General features: G+C 38.3%; 3 protein-coding genes across 4 annotated transcripts; 2 read left to right on the top strand and 1 right to left on the bottom strand.

Annotated features, from left to right (window-relative positions):
* The first annotated feature begins 2,894 nt into the window (after positions 1-2,894).
* Positions 2,895-7,134, top strand: LOC135606656 (ribose-phosphate pyrophosphokinase 4-like). The gene is made up of 7 exons (XM_065097712.1): positions 2,895-3,492; positions 4,132-4,447; positions 4,542-4,637; positions 5,040-5,108; positions 5,189-5,317; positions 5,488-5,587; positions 6,792-7,134. Exons 1-7 carry the CDS (start codon positions 3,029-3,031, stop codon positions 6,923-6,925), a joined length of 1,308 nt encoding a protein of 435 aa, XP_064953784.1. The 5' UTR covers positions 2,895-3,028; the 3' UTR covers positions 6,926-7,134.
* Positions 7,135-7,562: 428 nt separating this feature from the next.
* On the bottom strand, positions 7,563-13,663 carry LOC135606649 (class E vacuolar protein-sorting machinery protein HSE1-like). Its single transcript, XM_065097705.1, has 3 exons — positions 13,164-13,663; positions 10,922-11,200; positions 7,563-8,916 (listed from the first exon to the last, which is right to left on the bottom strand). The coding sequence occupies exons 1-3, from the start codon at positions 13,467-13,469 to the stop codon at positions 7,828-7,830; spliced, it is 1,674 nt and encodes a 557-aa protein (XP_064953777.1). The 5' UTR covers positions 13,470-13,663; the 3' UTR covers positions 7,563-7,827.
* Positions 13,664-14,431: 768 nt separating this feature from the next.
* Positions 14,432-22,416, top strand: LOC135606630 (phosphoenolpyruvate/phosphate translocator 1, chloroplastic-like). 2 transcript variants are annotated; one of them, XR_010484868.1, is made up of 13 exons: positions 14,440-14,640; positions 14,771-15,461; positions 15,587-16,056; positions 17,443-17,565; positions 17,641-17,793; positions 18,394-18,479; positions 18,620-18,704; positions 19,182-19,301; positions 19,401-19,469; positions 21,160-21,289; positions 21,369-21,543; positions 22,089-22,202; positions 22,278-22,416. XR_010484868.1 is itself a non-coding variant. In XM_065097687.1 (11 exons), the coding sequence occupies exons 3-11, from the start codon at positions 15,631-15,633 to the stop codon at positions 21,437-21,439; spliced, it is 1,263 nt and encodes a 420-aa protein (XP_064953759.1). In that variant the 5' UTR covers positions 14,432-14,640; positions 14,771-15,461; positions 15,587-15,630; the 3' UTR covers positions 21,440-21,648. The 2 variants fall into 2 exon arrangements, 1 of the variants encoding a protein (XP_064953759.1); XM_065097687.1 differs by lacking the exons at positions 22,089-22,202; positions 22,278-22,416 and having other exon boundaries at positions 14,432-14,640; positions 21,369-21,648.
* Positions 22,417-22,436: the final 20 nt, after the last annotated feature.

Raw genomic sequence — 22,436 nt, 5'->3', positions numbered from 1 at the left:
AGTTTTCCTTGCAGATCGACATTACTATGATACTCGGATCCAAAGGATAGTGCCTTTACAGATCAAACATAGATCTTTTCATATGGCATCAAAAGATACACATCGTAAATCTGATTTAATGTTATTTGATTTCAACCTAGTATGAAAGTTTTTCGTATAATTTATAGCATATTACATATTTTATGCATTCAATTTGTATCAAAGCATAGATTCTTGAGATCAAATACATTAGATCTATTATTTTTGTTTATGATGCTTCAATGATCCGTATATTTTGTCGATCTAAATTCCTATCTACTCCGTCTCGTTGCCTACTTGCCGACGATGTTAGATTCTTTGTAACGCGATTTTTTATGATCGTGAAGGAGTGACGGTCGCTGTGCAGCACCGCTGCCAATGGCAGTCGCAGCAACCTCGCTGCGTCCGGCCGCTAGAGAGGATCTGCTGGCGGCAGCGCATGCACACCGCAGCAGCAACAGCGACCGCCCGCGGCGAGCCGTACGCCGCGATTGACCGCGGGTCGTGCGCCGGGCTGGACGCGCATCGCGGCAGCCGCACAGGCGGCAGCGCGCACACGCGACGACCGCATAGAGGCGGCCGCGCGCGGGTAGAGGCCGCGTCCAGGCAGCAGCCGCGCACAGGCGGCGGCAGCGCGCGGGCAGCAGCCGCGTCTAAGCGGCAGCCTCGCGCGGGCAGAGGCAGCGCCCAGGCGGCGGTCGCACAGGCGGTAACCGGCCGCAGGCAGTGGCCGCCCTGGCGGCGCCCGCCCGCGCGCAGGGGCGGCAGCAGCCGGCAGGCAGACGCCCCTTATACATTTTTTTTAACAAAATTACATCTTTACCCCTGTAACCTCTATTAATTCTGTTTTAATATTTTTGACAGTTCTGCCCTGTACCAATCTCATAATTTCAGTTTCTGTCATGTTAACAAATTTATTGTTTTACCAAAATTATGAATTTCTGATTTATATCGTCAATTATAAAATTGATCAATATAATTTAATTAAATTTGATCATGATTATATTTTGACAAGTTATTGATTGAATTTAATTTTGATCAATTTTTGATCAATTTTTTTTATTTTGATTGACTTGTTTTATTGGGTTGATGTTTAACTCTGTCCAAATTAAATAAAATCGATTCATTTAATTTAATATTTTATGTAGAAATAAAAATATATAAATTAATGTTTCTTTTATAATTTTTTCATATGATTTATTGATTACATATGGTAAATAAAATCCTTTTTTAGATATTTATTTAGTTATATATATATTTTTTTTTTAAATTATGAAATAATATTTATTAAAGACCCTTCATGATTTATTACAGTTATCATATGAGTTTTTTTTTCACTGATTACTATTCAATAATAATTATTATTATTATTCTATTATTAAATTGGGGGAGATCGTAATATTTTGATTAGTTAGTGATTTAGATTGACGAGTGTATTACTGTTAACTTCAATTTAAATATTTTAAGTTAATGATTTAAGCTCAACAAAATTAATAGATCAGTTATCTCGTCGGGTTACGTCACATACAACTCTGTAGTCATCCTAATGACCCAAAACCATGCTTTTCCATTGTGCTACATGTTCACGTTTTTATTCAGCATAAGACAAATATCTTTAGAGGTCGCATCCCATTGATCAAGATCATCATATTGGCCTATGCTAGAGAATCAGAATAGACATAATTTACATCGTCAAAGTTCCATACCAATCGTAAACCATGAAGGTGCAGCACACGGTTGTTGGTTGCGGAAGGGATCCAGCACCGAACATGTGATGAATACCTTGTTTAAATTTGGTTCAAATATAGTTCCAACTCCTTCGAAACTGTGTTAAGAAGCAGAATACCTTGTTCAAATTTGGTTCGAATCTAATTCCAAACCGTATCAAAAAGTAGAACACCTTCCAAACCGTATCAAAAAGTAGAACACCTTAATCGAATCTACATGAAGGGTGCTCATCTAATTACAACGAAGAGAATCTTATTCGCATCGAAAATGCAGCACTCTCTCACACAATTCTTCCAACTTTGAAGGGCCGACCAGTCTATTGAAGGAAGACACAAACACTATCTTTGCAACTTAACGAATTCGAATTGGTTTCACCAAATAATATGGACTACATCGAAAGCAAATGTAAATAGGTCGGGCCTTATCACCCCATTTTGGGCCGGTCCATATCTACCTCTGCCTCATAACTTAGGCTCATCATATGGGCTTTATCATTAGAATGTTGTAAGAATATATATGAATTTTCTATAAAGCATCTCAATTTTAAAAAATTTTACTAGAGTGTGTCTGACCAGATCAATTTACTCTTGTCTTCTTTAAATCCATTATCATCTCTTACCTTATACCATCACGATTGTCCCTACACTCTCGTTAGACTTAAGGGCATCATAGACATGAGCACTCATGTCAGCCCCAGTTGTCATCACTACTGAATCTCAAGGATCTTATATGTATAAAGAGGATTGATCGTAGGGTCAACTCGTTCGCAAAGGTACAAGCATAGCCAATGAGACTAGCCTATACATGAAGACGTAGCAACTAAGGAAGGACAATCGATATGATGGAATGGAAAGAGAAAGTGGAGGGGAGGTAATCAACTAGATGAATGGTAGTGGCCGACAAGAATAAGATGAGCATTTATAAAAAGATTTATTTAAGAAACAAATTTAAAACATAAGATAAAATTTTATTTATATTTACTTATATGTATACTTATTTTTTTTGTGAAGCTTATCAAATGTGGAAGAATTACTCGCTTAAGTTTTTTTTTTTTTTTTTTTCTGGCATTTGTGTCGATATAAACATTTAAATTAGGAATAGATTACAATAAATCTCGACATATATGACTACATGTCGCATATCATTGATGGTTACGAATGGGCTCAACGTGGCGCGTGAGGAAGCGGGCCGCCTCCAAATCGATCGCGCTCAACCCTACACCTGACTTCGCCGCCCTGAAAACCCCCGCCGCGAAAGCCGCAACCGGAACCGGAGTTGACCGATGGCGATTGCAGCGGCGGCGGCGGGAGCGGTTTCCTCCCCCAACCTATACTACCGCCCTGGCAACCCTCGCCTACCACATCAACAGGAAACAGCGGCTTCGGCGACACTCATCGTCAAGCCCAAATCGGCCATATTCGGGAGACGAGCACTGTCTTCTTTCCTCTGTGATTCCCAGCGGAATGATGACGGAAGGACTGGGGTACTTCCTATACGGTCAGAGATGACGACGGAGTCGGCGACGAGCGATGATCCAGGGTTTGCCGATAGAGGCGCGGGTCTTCACCACATCCCACGGATCTCCCCTCTTATGGCGGCGTCCCCGGCGGTTGCCTCTTCCGTTGCGCTGCCTCCGAAGAGGTACAAGAAGAGCGTTTGCCTCTTCTACTGCGAGGAGATGAGGGAGCTCGCCGAGCGCGTTGCCTTGGAGAGCGACTCCATCTATCTGCGTAGCATCTCTTGGAGGTGCCCCCTCTCTCTCTTCTTTGCTTGTTGTCGAATTGAAATGTCCACATGAAGATGGAGAAAATTTAGATTTAATCCCCAAGATGCGCTGATAGTGAATCAATTAAAGTTCTTTTCTTCGGCGTTTCTTCTTCTTGAAATCAATTTATTTCCAGGATGAAAATTAGGTTGATTTATGTGTGAAAGGAAATAATGAGATTGTATATCTTCTTTTATCTTCTGTTGAATTTTCAAATAATGGATGGTTGTTTTCTTTTATTCGTCTGCAAGATGAGCCGAGGGTACATCTACAGTACCATATTGAGAATGTTAGTTCTTCATTTGAGGTAATAACAGGGGTAGCCGCTGTACAATTACTCAAAACTAGCGACAACCTTGCTGCATTATGTTGGTCATCCAAATCGGGGACAAAGTGGACCTCAAGGACGGAATTTTTACAATGTGCCTCAACCTTGGACCCTTCCCTCAGCCAGGACCTAGTTAAATTGTGCCTCAAATGTGATATGCATTTTGATATAGAAGCCGAAAGTGCCTCAAATGTTTGTATGATATTTATGATTCATTTTGACATTTTTAACTGGTTGACAAAGTTGAATTTATTTGTTGTGTTGATAGAGTCTAGTAATTTCCATGTTTCAGGAAATTTGAGGATGGTTTCCCAAATTTATTCATCCCAAATGCTCATGGCATTCGTGGGCAACATGTAGCATTCTTGGCCTCATTTAGCTCTCCTGGAGTAATTTTTGAGCAGCTGTCTGTCATCTTTGCGTTGCCAAGGTTGTTTATCTCCTCATTTACACTTGTTCTTCCCTTTTTTCCAACTGGATCTTATGAACGTATGGAAGATGAAGGGGATGTTGCAACAGCTTTTACCCTTGCTAGAACTTTGTCAAACATTCCAATATCAAGAGGTGGACCAACTAGTTTGGTCATTTTTGACATTCATGCCCTGCAGGTTTGTAGTCTACCCTCTTATACTTGTTTGTAATTTGTTCTCCATATTTGTTGGGTTAAACTTCATGCTTTTTTCTCTAAATCTTGTATGATAGGAGAGATTCTACTTTGGAGACTCCGTCTTGCCATGCTTTGAGAGTGGGGTGCCTTTGCTAAAGAATAGACTTCAGCAACTACCAGATTCTGAAAATGTGAGTGATCAATTTCTCTAGCAAATTATCCACTGTGAACCCTGATCTTTGTTTATTTATTATCTTGGATGTGAGTCAAGTCAGACTGCATTTGGTTCTAATGGATTCTAGACAGATTGTGACTCGGTATATTTCTCTATCAGAATCAGGCTGTAATTTTTTAAGCTTCCTCTGTTGTAAGATTAATGGTTCAAATTTGTTGTAAGTGTTCTTTTTCTTTTTTTTGCTTGAGGCACTCATATCTTAAAATGGAGATTTCTTATTAGTTTTGCTCTCTGTTGTTGTAGATTCATCGGTTGTGTACCCTCTGATGAAATAGCAAAATAAGTTGTTTCTTATTGAAGTTTTGCAAGACATCAGTTGGGAGTGCCACATGTAAAATTTCTGTTATGTCCCTTTCAGATATCTATTGCTTTTCCAGATGATGGTGCATGGAAGCGATTCCATAAGCAACTTCAACATTTTCCAATGGTAATGTGTAATGATCATTGTATTGCACTAGTGTCTCATGTCATATTCAGTTGATTAGTGGCTTAATACTTCAAATCCAGATTATTTGCAACAAAGTTAGGGAAGGTGATCAACGAATTGTACGTCTAAAAGAGGGTGATCCTAGAGGCCGTCATGTTGTTATAGTTGATGACTTGGTGCAATCAGGTGGTACTCTGATTGAATGCCAGGTGTGGAAGATCTTTCCTTTGCTAGTTAAAGTTTATTCATTTCTTCTCTCGTTTCTATTGGCTAGTATAACTCTCTAAGGCTTTTTTTTATTAAGTAAAGAACTGCATGTTATCATCTTCGTTTAATGATTCTTGGAGTCATAATTCATGTGTTCTTCATCATTTCTTAGAAAGTATTGGCTGCTCATGGGGCAGAGAGAGTCAGTGCCTATGTGACCCATGGTATCTTCCCTAATAGGTCATGGGAGCGATTCAATAATGACAATGGAGGTATGCATCTGCTTCTTTGTTGCCTGATTTTTTTTCTTTAATTGTGATAACTTGTTACTGTAACTGTATCTATCAAAGGTTGTTCATATTTTCCATAGCTAATTAACTTGGAAGACTTGCTATTTAATAGATGTCATGTATGTACTTATCACCATCTTATTTTGACCACATGACATTTATGTTAGTTGGTGAAACAGAGATGGAATGTTGGAGGAAAATCAGAAAAACTGGGGTGCAATTTACGTGTCTTCCATTGCTATTTTTAATCATTATTTTCTAGATTATTCTGGTGCTGAAGGTATTTTGGGAAGCCAGGATCAAGTCTTTGTGAAAACACTCAGTTCTCTGTTTGGTATTATTGTTTTCTCAGCCGCCACCCACCCGTGTGGAAGATACTGCAGAAGTATTTATCCTGATTATGAAGTTTTAATATCTCAAGTCACTTACATCAATCAAAACAAACAGAATAACTAAGGCCAACAAGAAATAGTTGTACAATCATGATTGTGGCTAAATTCCACTCATTCTCCTTTTTACTCTGTATAAAGGAACTAAAGTACGGTTTATGCTAAACTGAAGTTAGATAAAGTTTTTTTGTTAGAAGCCACATATTCTTTATTGGCTTGTGCTACATTTCTCTCACATGAAAAAGGTATTGTGAATAGACTTTCATAAAACAAGAAAAAATCACAGATCTAGACATTAATTGTGAGTGAAAACAATTAATGGAGCTTGGACACAAGACACGATTTTATTGCGAGTGAAAAATGACAGATGTAGAGTTTCAGTAAAAACAAGACAAGATTTTATTGTGAATGAGAACTGATTGTGACATTAATGGAGCTTGGACACCATTAAGCATAAATTCCACCCAGACGGGATTTTAGACAATTTGCTGCAAAAGGAAGAGCATGCTTGATGCCATATGTTCAGGTGCTTCTATGGTGTACCTAGTTTATATAAATTTATATTAGGAGACTATTAGTCAACTTCTATATCGAGCTTAAACTATCTGTTTTTTTTCGGATGCACGCAGTGTTAGATGATCTTTTTCCTTAAATGTTGTTAAAAAGCACTATTAGAAATCCTGACGGTTGTAAATGTGAATGTCCCTTGCATCATTTGTTTTCACAATTCATTATGTTTTCTCCCTTCCATGCTTACATGGTGAACTAACTTGAATGCACTTTCTTACCCTTCTCAGTGGGTCCATCAAATGGATTGAGCTACTTCTGGATAACTGATTCGTGCCCACTCACAGTAAAGGAAGTAAAGAACAGACCTCCCTTTGAAATTTTAAGCCTTGCTGGTGAAATTTCTGCTGCTCTTCAAATATAGATCCATTTGGAACAATGGTGCTGGTGCTGTTACCGAGTTGTGGCATAAATGAATCAAGTGGGAGAGTCTGGATCATTCTGGTCTCTCTCATGTAATTTATTTATTTTTATATTTGTACTAGTAAGTAGCAAAGGTACTCTTTTGGATGCTAAAAACCCTTTGTTTGGTTTGGCTTGGAATAATAAGGGCCTCTTGGTCAGTTAATATGACTTGATGGAAGTATAGTGCAACTATTGACATTGTTTTATAGCTTTTGGATAATACTTGAGCCATGACTGAAGTGTGTTTCTTGCCTTAAACCGATAAATTCCTTGAAAATCTTTTAAAGTAAACTGAGTCTTTTTTTTTTTGTAAAATAAATCAAACTAGATCGAGATATATGTCTGAAAAGCTAATCAATCACAATGAAAAGCTACATGTGTGAAAAATAACTCACTCTTGTATAACATGTAAATGATTACTTCACTCAGATCACGGGGAAGCATTCTACGTAGATATGATTGCAACTTTTAACTGGGGAACAATAGAATGAACTGCAAAAGATGTTTTAGGTAAACAAGAAACACCGTCTAAATGTGCCATGGATATCACCTTGATTGGTCTCCTATGTCATAGTTCCAAGACGACAACTCAAACATTCACTGCCGAAAAGTACAACCACAAAATATATAATATACAGCAGCTTGAGGTCCTGGAGCAGTTGAAGATTCCTTCAAGACATGATCAATCTATATAAAAGTCATCAGGGGCCTCCACAGATTCAATAGAAGGAAACATGCAATCCAATAAAAGCAATAGAATCTGAGTCTTCTCAAACCACTCAATCTGGTGACACAAGGATGGAGACAAGAAGGTTCACAAAATCACTATATACGCAGATGATATGAAGATTTGGCAAACAGTCACCGACCAAACCAACCTTTCTGAGGCTGAATCTCTCCATCATTCATGAGTTTGTCAAGCACCACGTTTAGATCAACTGACTGTCCATTCTCAGTCAACTTCCTTACAGTTGCCCTGACTTGATCTCTCGAGAACCCCATGGTGGCAACTTTCTCCACCACATCATCAATCGCCACTCTAGTCCCTGAAGAACCACCTGAAGCAGAGCTAGTTGGTGCAGCCTGTGGTAAGATCTGGGCTGTTGGGAGTCGTGGATAGTTGCTTGTTCCACCAGATGAGACCGAGGAAGCAATAGGCAAAGGTTTTGATGCAGAGCTGCTTTGACCGGAAGGCAATCCACTGTAACCATATGAATCATGGTAACCAGGACCTACTGGTGGTCTATAGCCAGAAGAAAAAGGTGGCAGCCCTGAGCTTGGTTTGCTTGCAGGTGGTTCATACATATTGGGCATGGGGCCATAAAACTGTTGAGGGGGTGCAGTCAGTGGCTGAGGAAAAGGAGCAGGTTGGCGGATGCTTGGAGCATAGCTAGAAGGTGGAGACATATATGGTACAGATTCTTCAGGGTGCTGGGACATTGCGGGTGGCACCTGTGGCGAGGGACTTACAGGTTGCTGCGATTGGGGTGACTGGGAATATCGTGGATGCTGCAAAGAGGGCTGATAATGCTGTGGTTGGGGCGGCAGAGGAGGTGGTGCTGCCTGGGGCTGTGGAATGTGGACCTGGAATTGTTGGCGTGGAGCCTCTGCCTGCTGAGATGCTGAGGGGATTCGGAATTCTTGTGGTACAGATGGAAGAGAAGGAATTTGAGATTGAGGCAATTGGGGTATCTGGGGAGGTGGGATTTGTTGTGGTAAAGGTGGTGGAGCAGGAAGCACAGTTGGTTGTGCCTGTGGAACAGGGTGTTGATAGGGTTGTTGGACGGGCTGTTGTGGTGGAGGTAACTCGTGTTGTTGAGAATCTGAATCTCCAGTCTTTGAATTTTCTGGCAGCTGCCGATCTCCCTCAGAAGTTTTTAGCTGTGCAAGGTGCAGCTGTGCCTCTGTCACCTGTTGCTTATCCTGCAGAATTTGCACACTGGAGTGTACCTGAAAGAAGTGTAACAACATGCCTCATCAACAGAAACTAGCATTACTTCACACTCTTACCGCTTTTAACTAGATGAACATTGTCATCAATATAACCTGATAACATTCCATAATTGTTCTGATAAATTTACCAGCAAATGAAAATAACAGGAAACTACAATCATTCATTTAGCATCTAGTAGGTCTAGCAAGAGGGTGGCAACAAGAACTTTTAGAGTATATAGAAACACCTGTAGTGCTACCAGATGATTGTCTCAAGTTCTAGTTGCACAAACAACACGATCAAGTTTCTAGTGAAGTTAATAGAAAATTTAGCAGTCACTTTGAATCACTATGCCAAAGTAAATGGTTTATCTAAAATACTAGGAAAAACTTCTTAAGAGCTACTTTATCAAAGGGAACAATTTTCATTTGCAAAACCGTTATTTATGGGATATACTTCATTTCTAGAAGAATCAAATGTGAAGCACCAAGATGAGATTTAAAGTTATCACTAACTTTTCCAAAGCAACAACAATAAAATCAGTTATGACAAGCAAATTTTGTAAATCAGTATACAAAAGCTAAGCTCTTTGAGGCCAGATAAGCACAGTATGCAGACACAATGACTACATTCTAATATTATGAGAAGTCAAATTCGTCAGAGGTTAGTCTTCTTCATGATTACATCGTCAGAGACAATGCCGTTTATAACAATATCACGTAAATAAAAGTTGAAAGTCTTCACCATTTTTGCCTCATTACAAACTGTTATTGGGAAAGAACATCAACATGTTCCTAGCTCAACGAAAACATCTATAAGATAAGGAACCGAAGTCCATCTCCAAATACAAGTTTCCAAACCAACGATGGCCAAGGGTGTGACAGCTTGAAATTGTGGCTCTTTTTGCCTCAACCCTGGAGATCTACCAGATCGCTGAATCTCAAATTTAATAGTCCTCAATTTAGAGAGTAGAAATTCAGATTCCAGTAGCACGAGGAATCCATTCAAATTAAAAAAAACTCCCACAACACCTCTAATGTGGAAAAGGGATTATAAAAATGTTATAGAGATGTCATGTTATTAATTAAATTAACTGGTAATGCCAAAAGAGAACTTTAACGGGGAATAATATGGTTTCAGAGAGGATTGAGAACAAGAACAATGGAAAGTCTACTTTTAGGATGTCAAAGAGGGGTGTACTAGAACAACTGAATTACGTAAACCAACATCACTTCTATTCAGTTGAAACAATTATGCAACTAAATTGATAGATTTATAAGCCAACCATATAATTCTTTAGGCAACACCTCTAAATCTGTCTTGTCCGGGAAGAACTGTGAATGTATAAAATTCCAAAGTATCATAACATGCTAGTGTCCATACAAGTCCTTTGCTACCAGGCTTTTAGGTCCCACAAAAATGATGATGATACAAAACATTCTGCAACCAGAATATATTATCAAATAACATATACAATCAGCATGAACTACACTAACTTATTTAATAAAGAATTATATATATGTATGATTTAATTAAGTTTATTGGTCATCGAAGATACTAAAAATTCATATAATAATCACATAGATCGATTATAAACCATCAACATTTTAGATTGGTTATAAAAATAAAAGGCAAGTTTAAAGTAATAACTGCACTAAAATCTATAATAGAACAATGGGAAATAATTAGATAACAAGGCTATGAAAGTAACAACCAAAAAATAAAGACCAACAACAAAATTGCATAAAACCAACTAAAAGCAGCAGCAACAAATCAATGAAGAGCAATGATAGTCATCATTAGCAGACATCTTCACGAGATGATAGAATGGTTGACATGTATGCATCATGATGAGACAAGGACATACATGCTGACTAGCTACCATAATTCCTTTCTGACAAATGATCTAGTTGATTAGCTTGTCCTTGAAGACAAACATAAACGATAAGCATGGTGAGAATAAACATAATTTATACATGGAGACATTTAAATTGATCAAGCATAATAATCAAGAAGCCACACCTCTTTAAGAACATTCTCAATTTGCTTTAGTTTTCCATCTGTGCTTCCGTTATTATTTTCAATAGCCACCTTAAGCTCATCCACAGAATTTTCCATGTGGTGAGTTCTAATCTCGATTTTGGACAGCCTTGAACTAAGACCTTCCAAAGCGTTCATCAAATTATCAGCATATCTTTTCACAGTGTGATCGATCTCAGCAACAAAAGCAATATCATGCGCGCTCTTCTCTTTCTCATGGCTAGTTTTTGTTAATTCATGGGACTGCAGAACACCAGCATTCTGTATTGATGAATAAAAAGTAAGAAACAACAGCTGATGTGGCACATATTGGAAAACAGTCATAATAGATTCTGAAATATAGCACAATATAATCAGAAGTAAAGCATGTCCAACAAAATTACTTAAATGAATAGATCGTAGTCAAACTAAAGTACATCTGACAAATATAATAACATAAAGCATGCTCCAAAGGCTACAGACTGACAAGATTGCCCATGATGTATCACAAACAATAACTACTTGATATCACGAATGATTAAACCTTATAACTCAACTCTTCTTAATCTTATAATAATACAAGGTTGCCATTAGGAAATGTCAAGTCAGGTATAAGTTAAGTTGAGATTAGGTTACATAGATACATATGGCCAACATGAACTTGAACCAACCATCAATTATGAAAGTTCCAACAGATGGGTTTTCCGCACCCAGCAAGATGAAATTACACCAACGAATGAGAAAGCCTGGTACAGTTGGATACTGTTGGATACTATGCTTGAACCAACAAACAAAGCCACCAAATGGTCTGCCTAATCTCGCCATAATCACAGATCCAATTAACTCCAAAATTCCAGTCCATAGCCAGTCTTAACAGCATATCAGCAGAAAAATTTCCGTCTACTGATTGTATGTACAGCAGCATATATAGGAAAAAATTCTCCAAATTCAACTGCCATAAGTTACTTTCAGTTTCAGCAATATAGAAAATTTCCACAAAGCATATCTGATAGGGTGATCATCTAATGGTCATTCAGACTCTGTCACTCAAATTTGATCAAAGAGTGTACTACCTTTTAGGCGAGCAACTTGACCTCAAGGAACATACTCACTAAGAAAAAGATGTTTGACCCACTTGGGGAGTTTGATCCATCCCTCACAAAATGGAGGGAATTCTCCATGACTAAGTTGCAAAAAAACAAGTATTAAGAGTTGACAAGAAGCAACAATGCTCTTTTCCACGATGACACCTGTGATTTTCATTTGACACTCTAAATATTAAAAGAGGGTGAGCCCTAAAGCCACGTTAAGTTTGCTTGTTTAGAACCTCTATAACCAGGGTTAAAGTCACGTAAGAAAAGAATTTTGCTTGTATGGATAAGCTGCATGTGTTGATCCTTCCCATTCTGTATTGATGAGAGTCTCATACACCGAACCACCTTTTCCTTTGAGTTTGAATCATAATATCATTTTCCTTCATTGAAACTACAAAAGATTAATCATAAACTACATAACTCTATTATGTATATAACTAGATTTGAACAATCGAAAACCAAAACTAGGAAAAACCTAAATTCAAGTGATGGTCAATTGGCTGTAGTATTGATAGTTTTATTTATCATTGTAATCAAAGATTCTCAGTTTCTAACAGAAATAAAACTTGTTTCGAAAGAAAAGATTTATTCAACCATATTATCTTGACATATTGGAGATCATCTTTGGTAGAATTAACATAAAGTTGTTCTCATTCTACTTCATTTGTTAGAATTGAGCCTCAATTTGTAGCACTTGTTGAGCTCATTATGCACCAAAGCTTGGTACATTTCACGGAAAGCAAACTAATATTTTCGACCTAGTTACCAGATCTACACAAATAATTCAAAAGATCTCTACATCTTAACAAAAACAAATTGCACTGGCTACCTTAATACTAAACGGTAAGTATAAAGCAATAAGTTCCGAGAAAATGTAATTCTCACAACAATAAAGATCCTCTGAAAACAAATATATCAAATTATCAATGAGCGATGATTAAAGTATCCAAATTAGGCAAGCATCTGCTAAAATCCATAAAGTGCATAAATTTTCCATCTTTACTTCTCCAATCTCCACAAAGACAAAGGCCGGAGACAAGAAACCTCATCAGTCCCATCAAAACCAATCTAAAACTCTAAAATCGTGACCAATGTTCAACCCTAATCAACAAAGTAACATGAAAAAAAAAATAAAAATAGAGGGCACGTACTTTAAGATTGGAGGATGCCAACTTGGAGTCGATGGAGCCCCAGGAGGGCCATGAGTCACTGGGACCGCCGCCGCCACCGCCGGCGATGGAAAGCGAGGAGGATCCTACGGCCCGAATGGGATGAAAGTCATAGCTCGGGAGGATCTCGGACTCCTGCTGTTGCTCCTGCTTGACACTTCGTCCACCAGTGACGCCGTTGACCCGGCGGTCCTCCTGAGAATTGACGAAGTCGAAGAACTCGCCGGCCGCCTGCGATGTTCCGGACAGCTCCGTGATTTGCTTGTCCATGAACTTGGTCGCGTTCATAGGATCCACCAAAGCACGAAGGCGTCGACCACGACGCAGATCTATTCAGAAGCTAGGCGGGCCTCGAACACGGATAAGAAATTCTAGGGTTGGGGCTTTCTTCTTGATCACCGAGGAAGACGAAGAAAGTAAGCATTGAAGGTGAAGAGCCGATAAGAAACGAGACCTTCGGGTGAGGGACGAATGGAGAGGATTAATTACATATTTGCCCCGGTAGTTTCTTCCGGAACTTTTAAAAGTTATATTTGTATCGAAAACATTTTACATTCGAAATTTTATAATTATAAAAATAAAATATATAATTTTATTTATCCTGATATTATTAATTTTATTATTAAAAAATAAAAATAATAGATAAAAAATAATTTTAACATTCAAGTTAATGATAACGGATAACAAAATTATAAGTTATTATTATTAACCGTTATCATTCTATTGTTCTTTACATAATCATCTGTTATTATTAAAAATATAATTAAGATATTAAAATTACTTTTTTATCCTCGTTTTCATACTTGTAAAATCGATGATGTTAGAATAAATAAAATTAGATATTTTAATTTTATAACTATAGAAATTATAATATAAATAGAGTTAGATACTAAAAAAAAATCTAACTAACTACATAAATCAAAATATCATTTTCGATATTTTAATTACAAGAGCCCTCGTTTCTCAAATTTAACCGAGTACATGAAGAATATGAGGGTGGGTGAGACATTGGAGCTGCTCCTCTTGTAAGTCTTCCTCCACTCTTCGATCATCGTTTTCCTTAAAATCTTGCTTTCTCATCGATCTTGAGAGAAGAGAATAGCGAGGAGATCTATAAAGCTGTCTCTTTTTGTCATTCCCATTGCTTCTCGATAGAAACATCAGATCTTAGAGGGGGAGAAGGGCGTTTTGTGGTTGTCTTTGCTTAAGACTAACAGGAGGGTTGTTTTGTGCAGATGGAGAAGGAATTAGAGGAACAAAACGGTGCCCTTTGAGAGTGGCTCCTGGTGGTGGGGAACCGCAAGCTCTTTCACCACATTAAGGTTAGGGATGAGGTCTCCCTGGCTAAATTCGACGGCTGAAGGCGGGCTACGTCCCGAATCAATCGTCGGTTGTCACCGGAGGCGATTAGGACTACCCCACGCTATGGTTTCATCGCCCTGACCACCTCCCCCAATAGGTAAATCGACCATACGAACTAAAAAGAAGATATTCTGGTTTAATTATAAGCAGAAATGAACTAATAAATTTGTGAATTATAAGTATGAAAGCTCTGATCATTCTATTGTTATTCAAAATTACACGTATAGGCTCAACTCTTTCCGGCAAGGGTGACAAAAAGCTGGGAGCAAATTCAAGGAATGACTGTCGTCAACTTAGAAGACAAAGAAGACCTCAAGTTGCAGCAGAAATGGAAAAGATGAGTTCAGACATCAACTAGGAAGAACCTTTTTTTTAATGAGTAAATATGTCGATGTTATTATTATCCAACCAGAGAATTTGATAGAGAATCTGACTGAAAGCTGAGAAGCTTTTCCCACTCCAAACAGTCAAGACTACATCAACCAAGTTCTGCAGGAACTGTTGGAGCTGATGATGGGTTTTTTTGTTGACTCAGAAGACAAGTTGGTGAAGCTTCTATTTCCTGTTCTCTCGGGAGTCACATAGCTGGAAGCGTCAGATCCACACGTGTGGGCCTCACACATTTGGGCTGTGACCGGCCACGTCACTGCCCAAGAAATTGACCATATCTGAATAGGACAACTCGTCCAACTCATCCTGCATTGGAGGCAGCTGATAAAGACTCCATTAAAAGCCTCCCATTTCGTGCACATCCAGAGCTGCCAATCTCGAATGAACCTGACCATATTTCCGGCCACGTTAATGGAAGAAACCAAGCGGTCCTGTCCAAGGCGGCCGCCACATTGGTCAACCCAATGACTTGCTCTGCTGACCCCACCCTGCCTCAGCCAATGAAAACTCGATGCGAGATTCATAAAGGTCCGTCTTCATTTTCCCATATCTTATGTTTATTATATTCCTAATTTCTCATCTACCTGTCTAAAATAAAAGGATTTCAGTGTAATAAGAAGAGAAATATTCACTAATTCGTAAAAACCCTGTAGTATAGAGTAGGAGAGCATTGCCTCCGTTTCAAACGAGGGGAAGGATGCATTTGCGGAGCGCGGCCTTCTCTGCCGCTCGTCCTCCGCTGCCGATGCTGAGGGCCGGCAGTAATCTGCCTGATGGTGGTCATTGTAGCGTACCAACCGTCTCCTCCTCATCCTCTTCTTCTTTCTCGACGGATCTGCCACCGTTTCTCCCGCGGATCCGTCCACTATCCTGCCGTCCTACGCGTTTCTTCCTCACGCCTCGCTTGGCCAACCAGAAATCCTCGCTCGGTCTCACCACTGTGGTGAAGGCTGCAGAAGACGTCGCCGCCGCCGCGGCCGGGGGCACGGAGAACCATGGCGAGGCTGCGGTCTCCTCATATGGTTCGAGTTCCACGAGCGGGATGGTGAAGAAGCTGCAGCTGGGGTTCCTATTCGGCCTCTGGTATCTTTTCAACATCTATTTCAACATCTACGACAAACAGGTTTGTGTTCGTCACAACTACCACCTCAATCTATGTATCTAATTTCGTTCCATACATCCTGATCAAGAGACCCTTTTCGCCTCATCGATGAAAGATGGATTCTTCCTAGCACGAGGAAAAATGGCAATTAACGAGAGACCAATGTCTTTGTTTGGAAATGAAATTTCAACTGCATCTTAGATCCATATGGCTGGATTACCTTTTATTTTGTTATGCCTCTTTCTCCAGTAATCTACGATCTACTGCACGAGAAATTAACTAGCTTGAACGGATTAATCAGAATCCATCAAGGCGAATTAAAGCTCTGTTTCTGTTGAGAGAAATGGTTATGTTTTGTTCTCATCCTGGAGAGAAAAGCATGCTTGTCAAATTTCTCAGAGAAATTTGCACTGTTGGATTCCATTTGTGAACCCGAAACTTCAGATTAGAATTTTAGGTGGCAGCTTCTTGTTCCATCATGAACCACACTATGATTTGTGTTTTGCATAAACCATTATATGGTCATTGTTTATTAATATCCTGATGTTTGAAAAACATATGAACAAGAGTTAACAAGTATAATTTTAATCAAGTTTTTTTTTCAATTTTAATCGGAGAATTTTGTTCTATCCTTTGTGCAATTATATCTGATAATACTATGATGAAACATGAACCAGTCCTCCATTGCTCATCCATATAGACAAAAGAATTCTGTTCTTCCACCCTTTTAAGTGGTGTAATGTAATTTTTGATGGTTTCTTATCATTTGTTTTGGTGTCTTGATTTATAAGTTTACTTTTCACTATTATCTTTTATTAAACACAACACCTTGATCTCTCCTTAATTAAGATAAGTGGATATGGTTAACGAGTGCATCTTTCATCCTATGTGCTGAAATGAATACAGTATTAAGATTTTGAACCATATGGTTCACAACGGTCATAGGATGATCATTGGGAAGGGCACTTGATGAATATTTCATATGCAGTAATGTAACTAATGTAACCTGAAGTTTCATATCTTTCCTATTGCTTAAAACAAATCTGAGGTGTTTATGGAGCTGTCTGATATTTTTGCTTAGGCTTCTCAATTAAGTTTTAAGGATTTGATGCCTATGACAAGCCTCCTCTACCTGTATTAATGAGATCATTTCATATCCAGAAGCAATGCCCACCTTTGGACTTTTTCCTTCATACGAAATCTGGGATGCTTAAACCAAGTCTTTCATGCGATAAAAACATTATCACTATAAATTTAGCATTCTTATGTAATTTTATAAGAAGAAATTGGTGAAAGCTGATTCTTGTTTGAAAAAGGTCTTATAGATATATACTAAAACATAATATATCAAATGTTCAGTATAGTTTTTCTGATGGCAGAGTAGAAGTTCTAATGATATTGTTGCAGGTTCTGAAGGTATATCCATTCCCAATAACCATCACGACATTCCACTTCGCCATAGGGACTGTGCTTATTTGGTTGATGTGGGTGACTAATCTATACAAGAGGCCTAAGATCTCTTCTAAACAGGTGCTCAATGGTGGCATTTATAATTCTTGGATTATTGTGGTCTATATCCTTCAACATATGATTATGTATGGGCAGCTTGCAGCAATTGTTCCCTTGGCTATCGTGCACACTTTGGCAAACCTTTTCACAAACATGAGTCTCGGAAAAGTTGCTGTTTCATTCACTCACACAATAAAGGCACTTGAGCCATTTTTCACGGTAGTTCTTTCTGCCATGTTCCTTGGAGAGGTAATTTTCTTGTCTAATCATTCTTGTTTGCATCTACTTGAAGTCCTAGAGGAGTCAGTAAGCTTTGGACCTCTTTTTTCCTGATCATGTGAGTTCCCTCATAATTAGTAGATCCTTTTTGGGACTTATTTCTTCTGAAAAGATTGTCTTGTAACCCTCATTGTGAAATCATAGAAGTGCTTACCCACCATTTTAGATGTTTGACCTTATATTTACTCTTTTTCATAATGCTCCATATTCGATCCAATTTGTATTTGGCCATTATATGAAATATATATATTTTAAATTGAAATATATTTTCATTATATTAAATGGCGTACATGACCCTCACACGTGGATTCGAACCTAAGACCTATCACTTTGTGCAACAACGCACCAACCAATACAAATGTCTCAACAGAGAGCATTATATGAAAATATATTGAGATATGTTTTCTTGTGCTCCATGGTTGTCATCGTGATGCATGTAATTTTGGTTATTATGACCCTCCCTAGACCTCGCATTGGCGGGAGCCTCATGCACTTCGTGCACCCCTTTTTTTTTAATGAACTATGGATGGAAATAAAATTGAAGCATTTGATTATTAATTTTATGTGCAGCTGCCTACTCTATGGGTTTTGATTTCTCTTGTTCCAATTGTTGGCGGTGTTGCTATGGCATCTCTAACTGAAGCTTCATTCAACTGGTAAGTAGCATTTTCTTTCTTAGTTTCATTTTTTCCCTCAAATTTGCCTATCTCAGTTCCTAGTTGAAAATGCAACAAACCTGGATCCTTTATTTAATCTAGCAGTCAAACTTATAATCCCTTCATTTCTGGGAAAATAGGGCTGGATTTTGGAGCGCAATGGCATCCAACCTTACCAATCAATCTCGTAATGTTCTCAGCAAAAAGATCATGGATAAAGATGAGGTACTCTAAGTATCTCTCACTTACTCCATGGATCTCTTATGTGGGCTAGTCGGCACTGAGTTTGGAATTGGTTCAGATAGGCCAGGATTGTTTAAAGTTTAAACTCTACGAAATGGCCGAATATGAAAGTCTGCAACATTAATCTGTCAGTTTTGCTAATTTCACTAAATTTATATTGTGTGCATGGTGTGTGTGTGTGTGTGTGTGTGTGTGTGTGTGTGTGTGTAGTGGAAGAGAAAAGGGGGAACTATAATGAAAAATAAAATCTTAATTTGCACATGCAAATTTGGTAACTGCTACCTCAATTCTTCAGCTAACACTTTACCTTAACCTCAAAATTTCTTATTGTTGAATGGATTTCAACCAGTTCAAATAATACTGAATAATACTGTTGAAGACATGACACAAGTTGAGTTTTCTATTTCATATTTTCGTCTAAGCAATTCTGATTTTGACTAGTAATTTTTAATTAAACAGGAAACGATGGACAACATTACTCTCTTCTCAATAATTACAGTCATGTCATTTTTCCTGTTAGCGCCTGTATCCCTATTGGTTGAAGGAATAAAATTTACTCCATCATACATGCGGTTTGCTGTAAGTAAATAATACTGAGAGCAGATATCTATTTGTAACAACTATTTTGAGAGGTTCCAAATTGTTAATGATTAGTTCTTTTACCTCTTCCGTCTGTAGGGTCTGAATCTCAAAGAGGTATATGTGAGATCGTTCCTTGCTGGTGTTTGTTTTCATGCTTATCAACAGGTCAGATATCCTTGAGCACATTTAGTTATGGTTATTGCTCTTATGAGATTCTTCTTTGACCAATTAACTTCTTTTGCTTTATGAATCGGCTCAATTCTAAAGCCCATTAAGATGGGCTATAGATAACTTTATTGTATATCTTTTGTTTGCAAGTGATTAATTTGATTGCCCTACATTGCGAGACAATGAGTGGATGGACTTTTTTTTTTAATAATCTACTATTAATGGGTTCGAATCCCTCCTTTGCCACTTACCCTTTGCAAAAAAATAAAAAGTAAAAAAAATCTGCTATTGATGTTCCGGACTTGAACATTTGAGCCATGTTGGTGAGACCCACGCCACAGAAGCTATTGTACTAGCAGGTTGCTTGGATTATTGTAAACATTATTAGCAGCTTCAAAAGTCCATCTATAAGGGCTCATAGGAGTTCTACTGAGATAGGTGTTATCATAAGTTAATCTAACATCAGCAACTGAGAAGGATTTTAAATTATTTGTAATGGTGCAATGAAGATGGAAAGTAACTAGAAATAGAGTTGTGCCATACATCACATAGTTGGTTTACCAATAGATAACTTGGGTTGAGTATTTTGGATCACCCAGTTATGCTTGTTGTGCATGAAAATGATTTAGCGGATCACTTGTGTCATTAAAATTGGCATCAAAGCACCTCTGTGGTTCCTATATGTCAGTGAAGATATGCCCTCATGTGCTTTAAGATGGTGTTTACCTCAGAATTGTCTCATATTGAAATCTTAAAGCAGAATTATTGGCTATGCTTGTTGCACCTAAAAGCTATGCCAAAAGTCTGATTGGAAAAGTGTTATAGTTTTGTATTGAGTAAGAATCAGAAGATACATATATATTTAGACTTGGTGACCTGTTAGCAGGAACCTGGGGCTTGAGTATCTTGGTCCATGTTAGCCACCATACACAGATTACTGGGATATTAGATTACCGATTTGTTACGTCATTCAGCTTCTAAATGTCAATAGAATACTATTTGATTTCTCATTGTTGAGTCTCAAGGTATTAAGAAAAAACCATCAGAAGTCCACATGGAACAAAAATATATCCTTGAGATATGTAGGACTAGGTATCAGCCCTCCCATCGTAGTTCCAGTCATAAGATAGCATTTTTAAGTGGCCAATTCAATAGAAATGTGATCTGTACTGGCCATTTGTAACCATTTGGCTCTTTGCAGTGGTGTGACCACTAAGAAATCTGATCTCTGAAACAACAAGATCAGTCATATTGCTTGAGGTAATTGTCGCAGAGCACTAAAGGTAACAAGAATATTTCAGGGGTGAAAAGTGGACGCGGATGTATTAAGGAGTGGACTAATAACAAGGTGTAGGAAACATGAGCTGATTAGTCGACTATGAAGTTCACAGCTGGAGAATAACATGGAGCAGTGTCGATGTCAAATGGGTTTAAGTTTAACTATGTATCTAGATTTTGCAGTAGCAAGAATGCTTGAACAGATGAGTAACATTTACCAGTTAGCAAATTTTGTTTTAGGGCCATACTTCACAAAAATTTAAATAAAGATTCTTACAAATAATATATTAGGTGCTTGAGAGCTTTGCTTAATTGATCATCTCTAACATTTCTTTCTGTTGCTTGGATTATGCAATCAACACATTCTCATTTCTTGCACTACGGTCTCATTATGGCTTCTTTGTCGCAGGCTTCATACATGATATTAGCCGAAGTATCACCTATCACACACTCCGTTGGAAACTGCGTTAAACGCGTGGTGGTTATAATCTCGTCAGTTCTCTTTTTCAGGACACCAGTTTCACCTCTTAATTCTATTGGTAACTCTTACCCCTCATGACTGTTGATAAACTGCTTCTTGGATCGATTTCCAAATCCATTCTTGGATTTCCTTTGCAGGAACTGGAGTGGCACTCATTGGTGTCTTCCTATACTCGAGGGTGAAGAGAACCAAGTCCAAATCTGCTTGAGACTTTGTTCTAGTGTTCCTGGTAGTGGCACCATCTTTCCACCTCGAACAGTTTGGGAAGGCAGCAGGATTTTGTGTTCTTTTCTGCTGGCTCCATTGCCAAAGGTCAGAGGCAAATTATGCTAATTGCCATTTGCCTATAAAATTAATACACACTTTTGTATCATTACCAAGTTTTTTGTTGGTCACAGTGATGTTTTGGATCTTAAAGATTTTCCAGTAGGGGGGTAGGTAATTTGTTTTGTTCTTACAAAAAAGACTGGAGTGCATGATCTCTCATGTCACAAGACTACCTTACCTTTCCTCATCCTCGAAAAGCAATGCATAAGGTTTCATAAATCATAAACTATATTAGAAATAGGACTTCATGAAACATTTCTATTTTAGCGGCACAAAATATTAAATTTCCACTTTAAAAATGGCACCCATTATTTCCCCAAAAATAGTTATTTAATTAGTCATTAAATGAATTGCCAACAACACGTGATCGACAACTCCCTCCATCGATGTCTATTTAATGAGATCGGTAAATGTTATCTATTAATATAATTAAAATTATATTTTGATTTATTTATCTATTTATTTATGCTCTACTCTCTCTCGTGTGTTCCTTTTTTCACTTCCCTTTTGTCTTGAATCGAACGCAACAGTGGCTTTTCAACAAATACTTCTTCGACGAGGGAGGTATAATATAAGCTACTGATTCGGCGGACGAAACTTTGAGGAGAACTCTCGAAGTTGGATCAGATTCCACGAACCATGAGGTTGTTAGCTCGTTTCGTCTCGAGAGTTGGAGACAATCCGTGATGAAATGAAATGATTTCATCTGGCGGAATCAGGCATTAGCGTTGGTTGGTGATCAGATCTTCTTCTTCTCGTCATCGATGCTGCTCTGCTGGTAGAGATGTGAGATTGAGACTTCGAGGCGGCAAGCGAGATCTGCTGGTCCCAAATTAACCATGGAAGTAATCTGAAGAGGGGGAGAGTGAAGGAGAGGA

Source organism: Musa acuminata, chromosome BXJ1-2 (genome assembly GCF_036884655.1).
Source record: "Musa acuminata AAA Group cultivar baxijiao chromosome BXJ1-2, Cavendish_Baxijiao_AAA, whole genome shotgun sequence".
Lineage (NCBI taxonomy): Eukaryota > Viridiplantae > Streptophyta > Magnoliopsida > Zingiberales > Musaceae > Musa > Musa acuminata.
This window is presented reverse-complemented; position numbering and strand designations above follow the sequence as displayed.

Excerpts from the sequence above, each read along its gene's own strand:
- LOC135606649 (XM_065097705.1), bottom strand. The coding sequence starts at position 13,469 with ATGAACGCGACCAAGTTCATGGACAAGCAAATCACGGAGCTGTCCGGA. Across the intron at positions 11,201-13,163 it reads TGGCATCCTCCAATCTTAAA|AATGCTGGTGTTCTGCAGTC; the intron begins GTACGTGCCCTC and ends TCATCAATACAG. Across the intron at positions 8,917-10,921 it reads TTGAGAATGTTCTTAAAGAG|GTACACTCCAGTGTGCAAAT; the intron begins GTGTGGCTTCTT and ends CACTTCTTTCAG.
- LOC135606656 (XM_065097712.1), top strand. The coding sequence starts at position 3,029 with ATGGCGATTGCAGCGGCGGCGGCGGGAGCGGTTTCCTCCCCCAACCTA. Across the intron at positions 4,638-5,039 it reads AACTACCAGATTCTGAAAAT|ATATCTATTGCTTTTCCAGA; the intron begins GTGAGTGATCAA and ends TGTCCCTTTCAG. Across the intron at positions 5,588-6,791 it reads ATTCAATAATGACAATGGAG|TGGGTCCATCAAATGGATTG; the intron begins GTATGCATCTGC and ends TACCCTTCTCAG.
- LOC135606630 (XM_065097687.1), top strand. The coding sequence starts at position 15,631 with ATGCATTTGCGGAGCGCGGCCTTCTCTGCCGCTCGTCCTCCGCTGCCG. Across the intron at positions 18,480-18,619 it reads ACTGAAGCTTCATTCAACTG|GGCTGGATTTTGGAGCGCAA; the intron begins GTAAGTAGCATT and ends CTGGGAAAATAG. Across the intron at positions 19,302-19,400 it reads CATCATACATGCGGTTTGCT|GGTCTGAATCTCAAAGAGGT; the intron begins GTAAGTAAATAA and ends TTCCGTCTGTAG.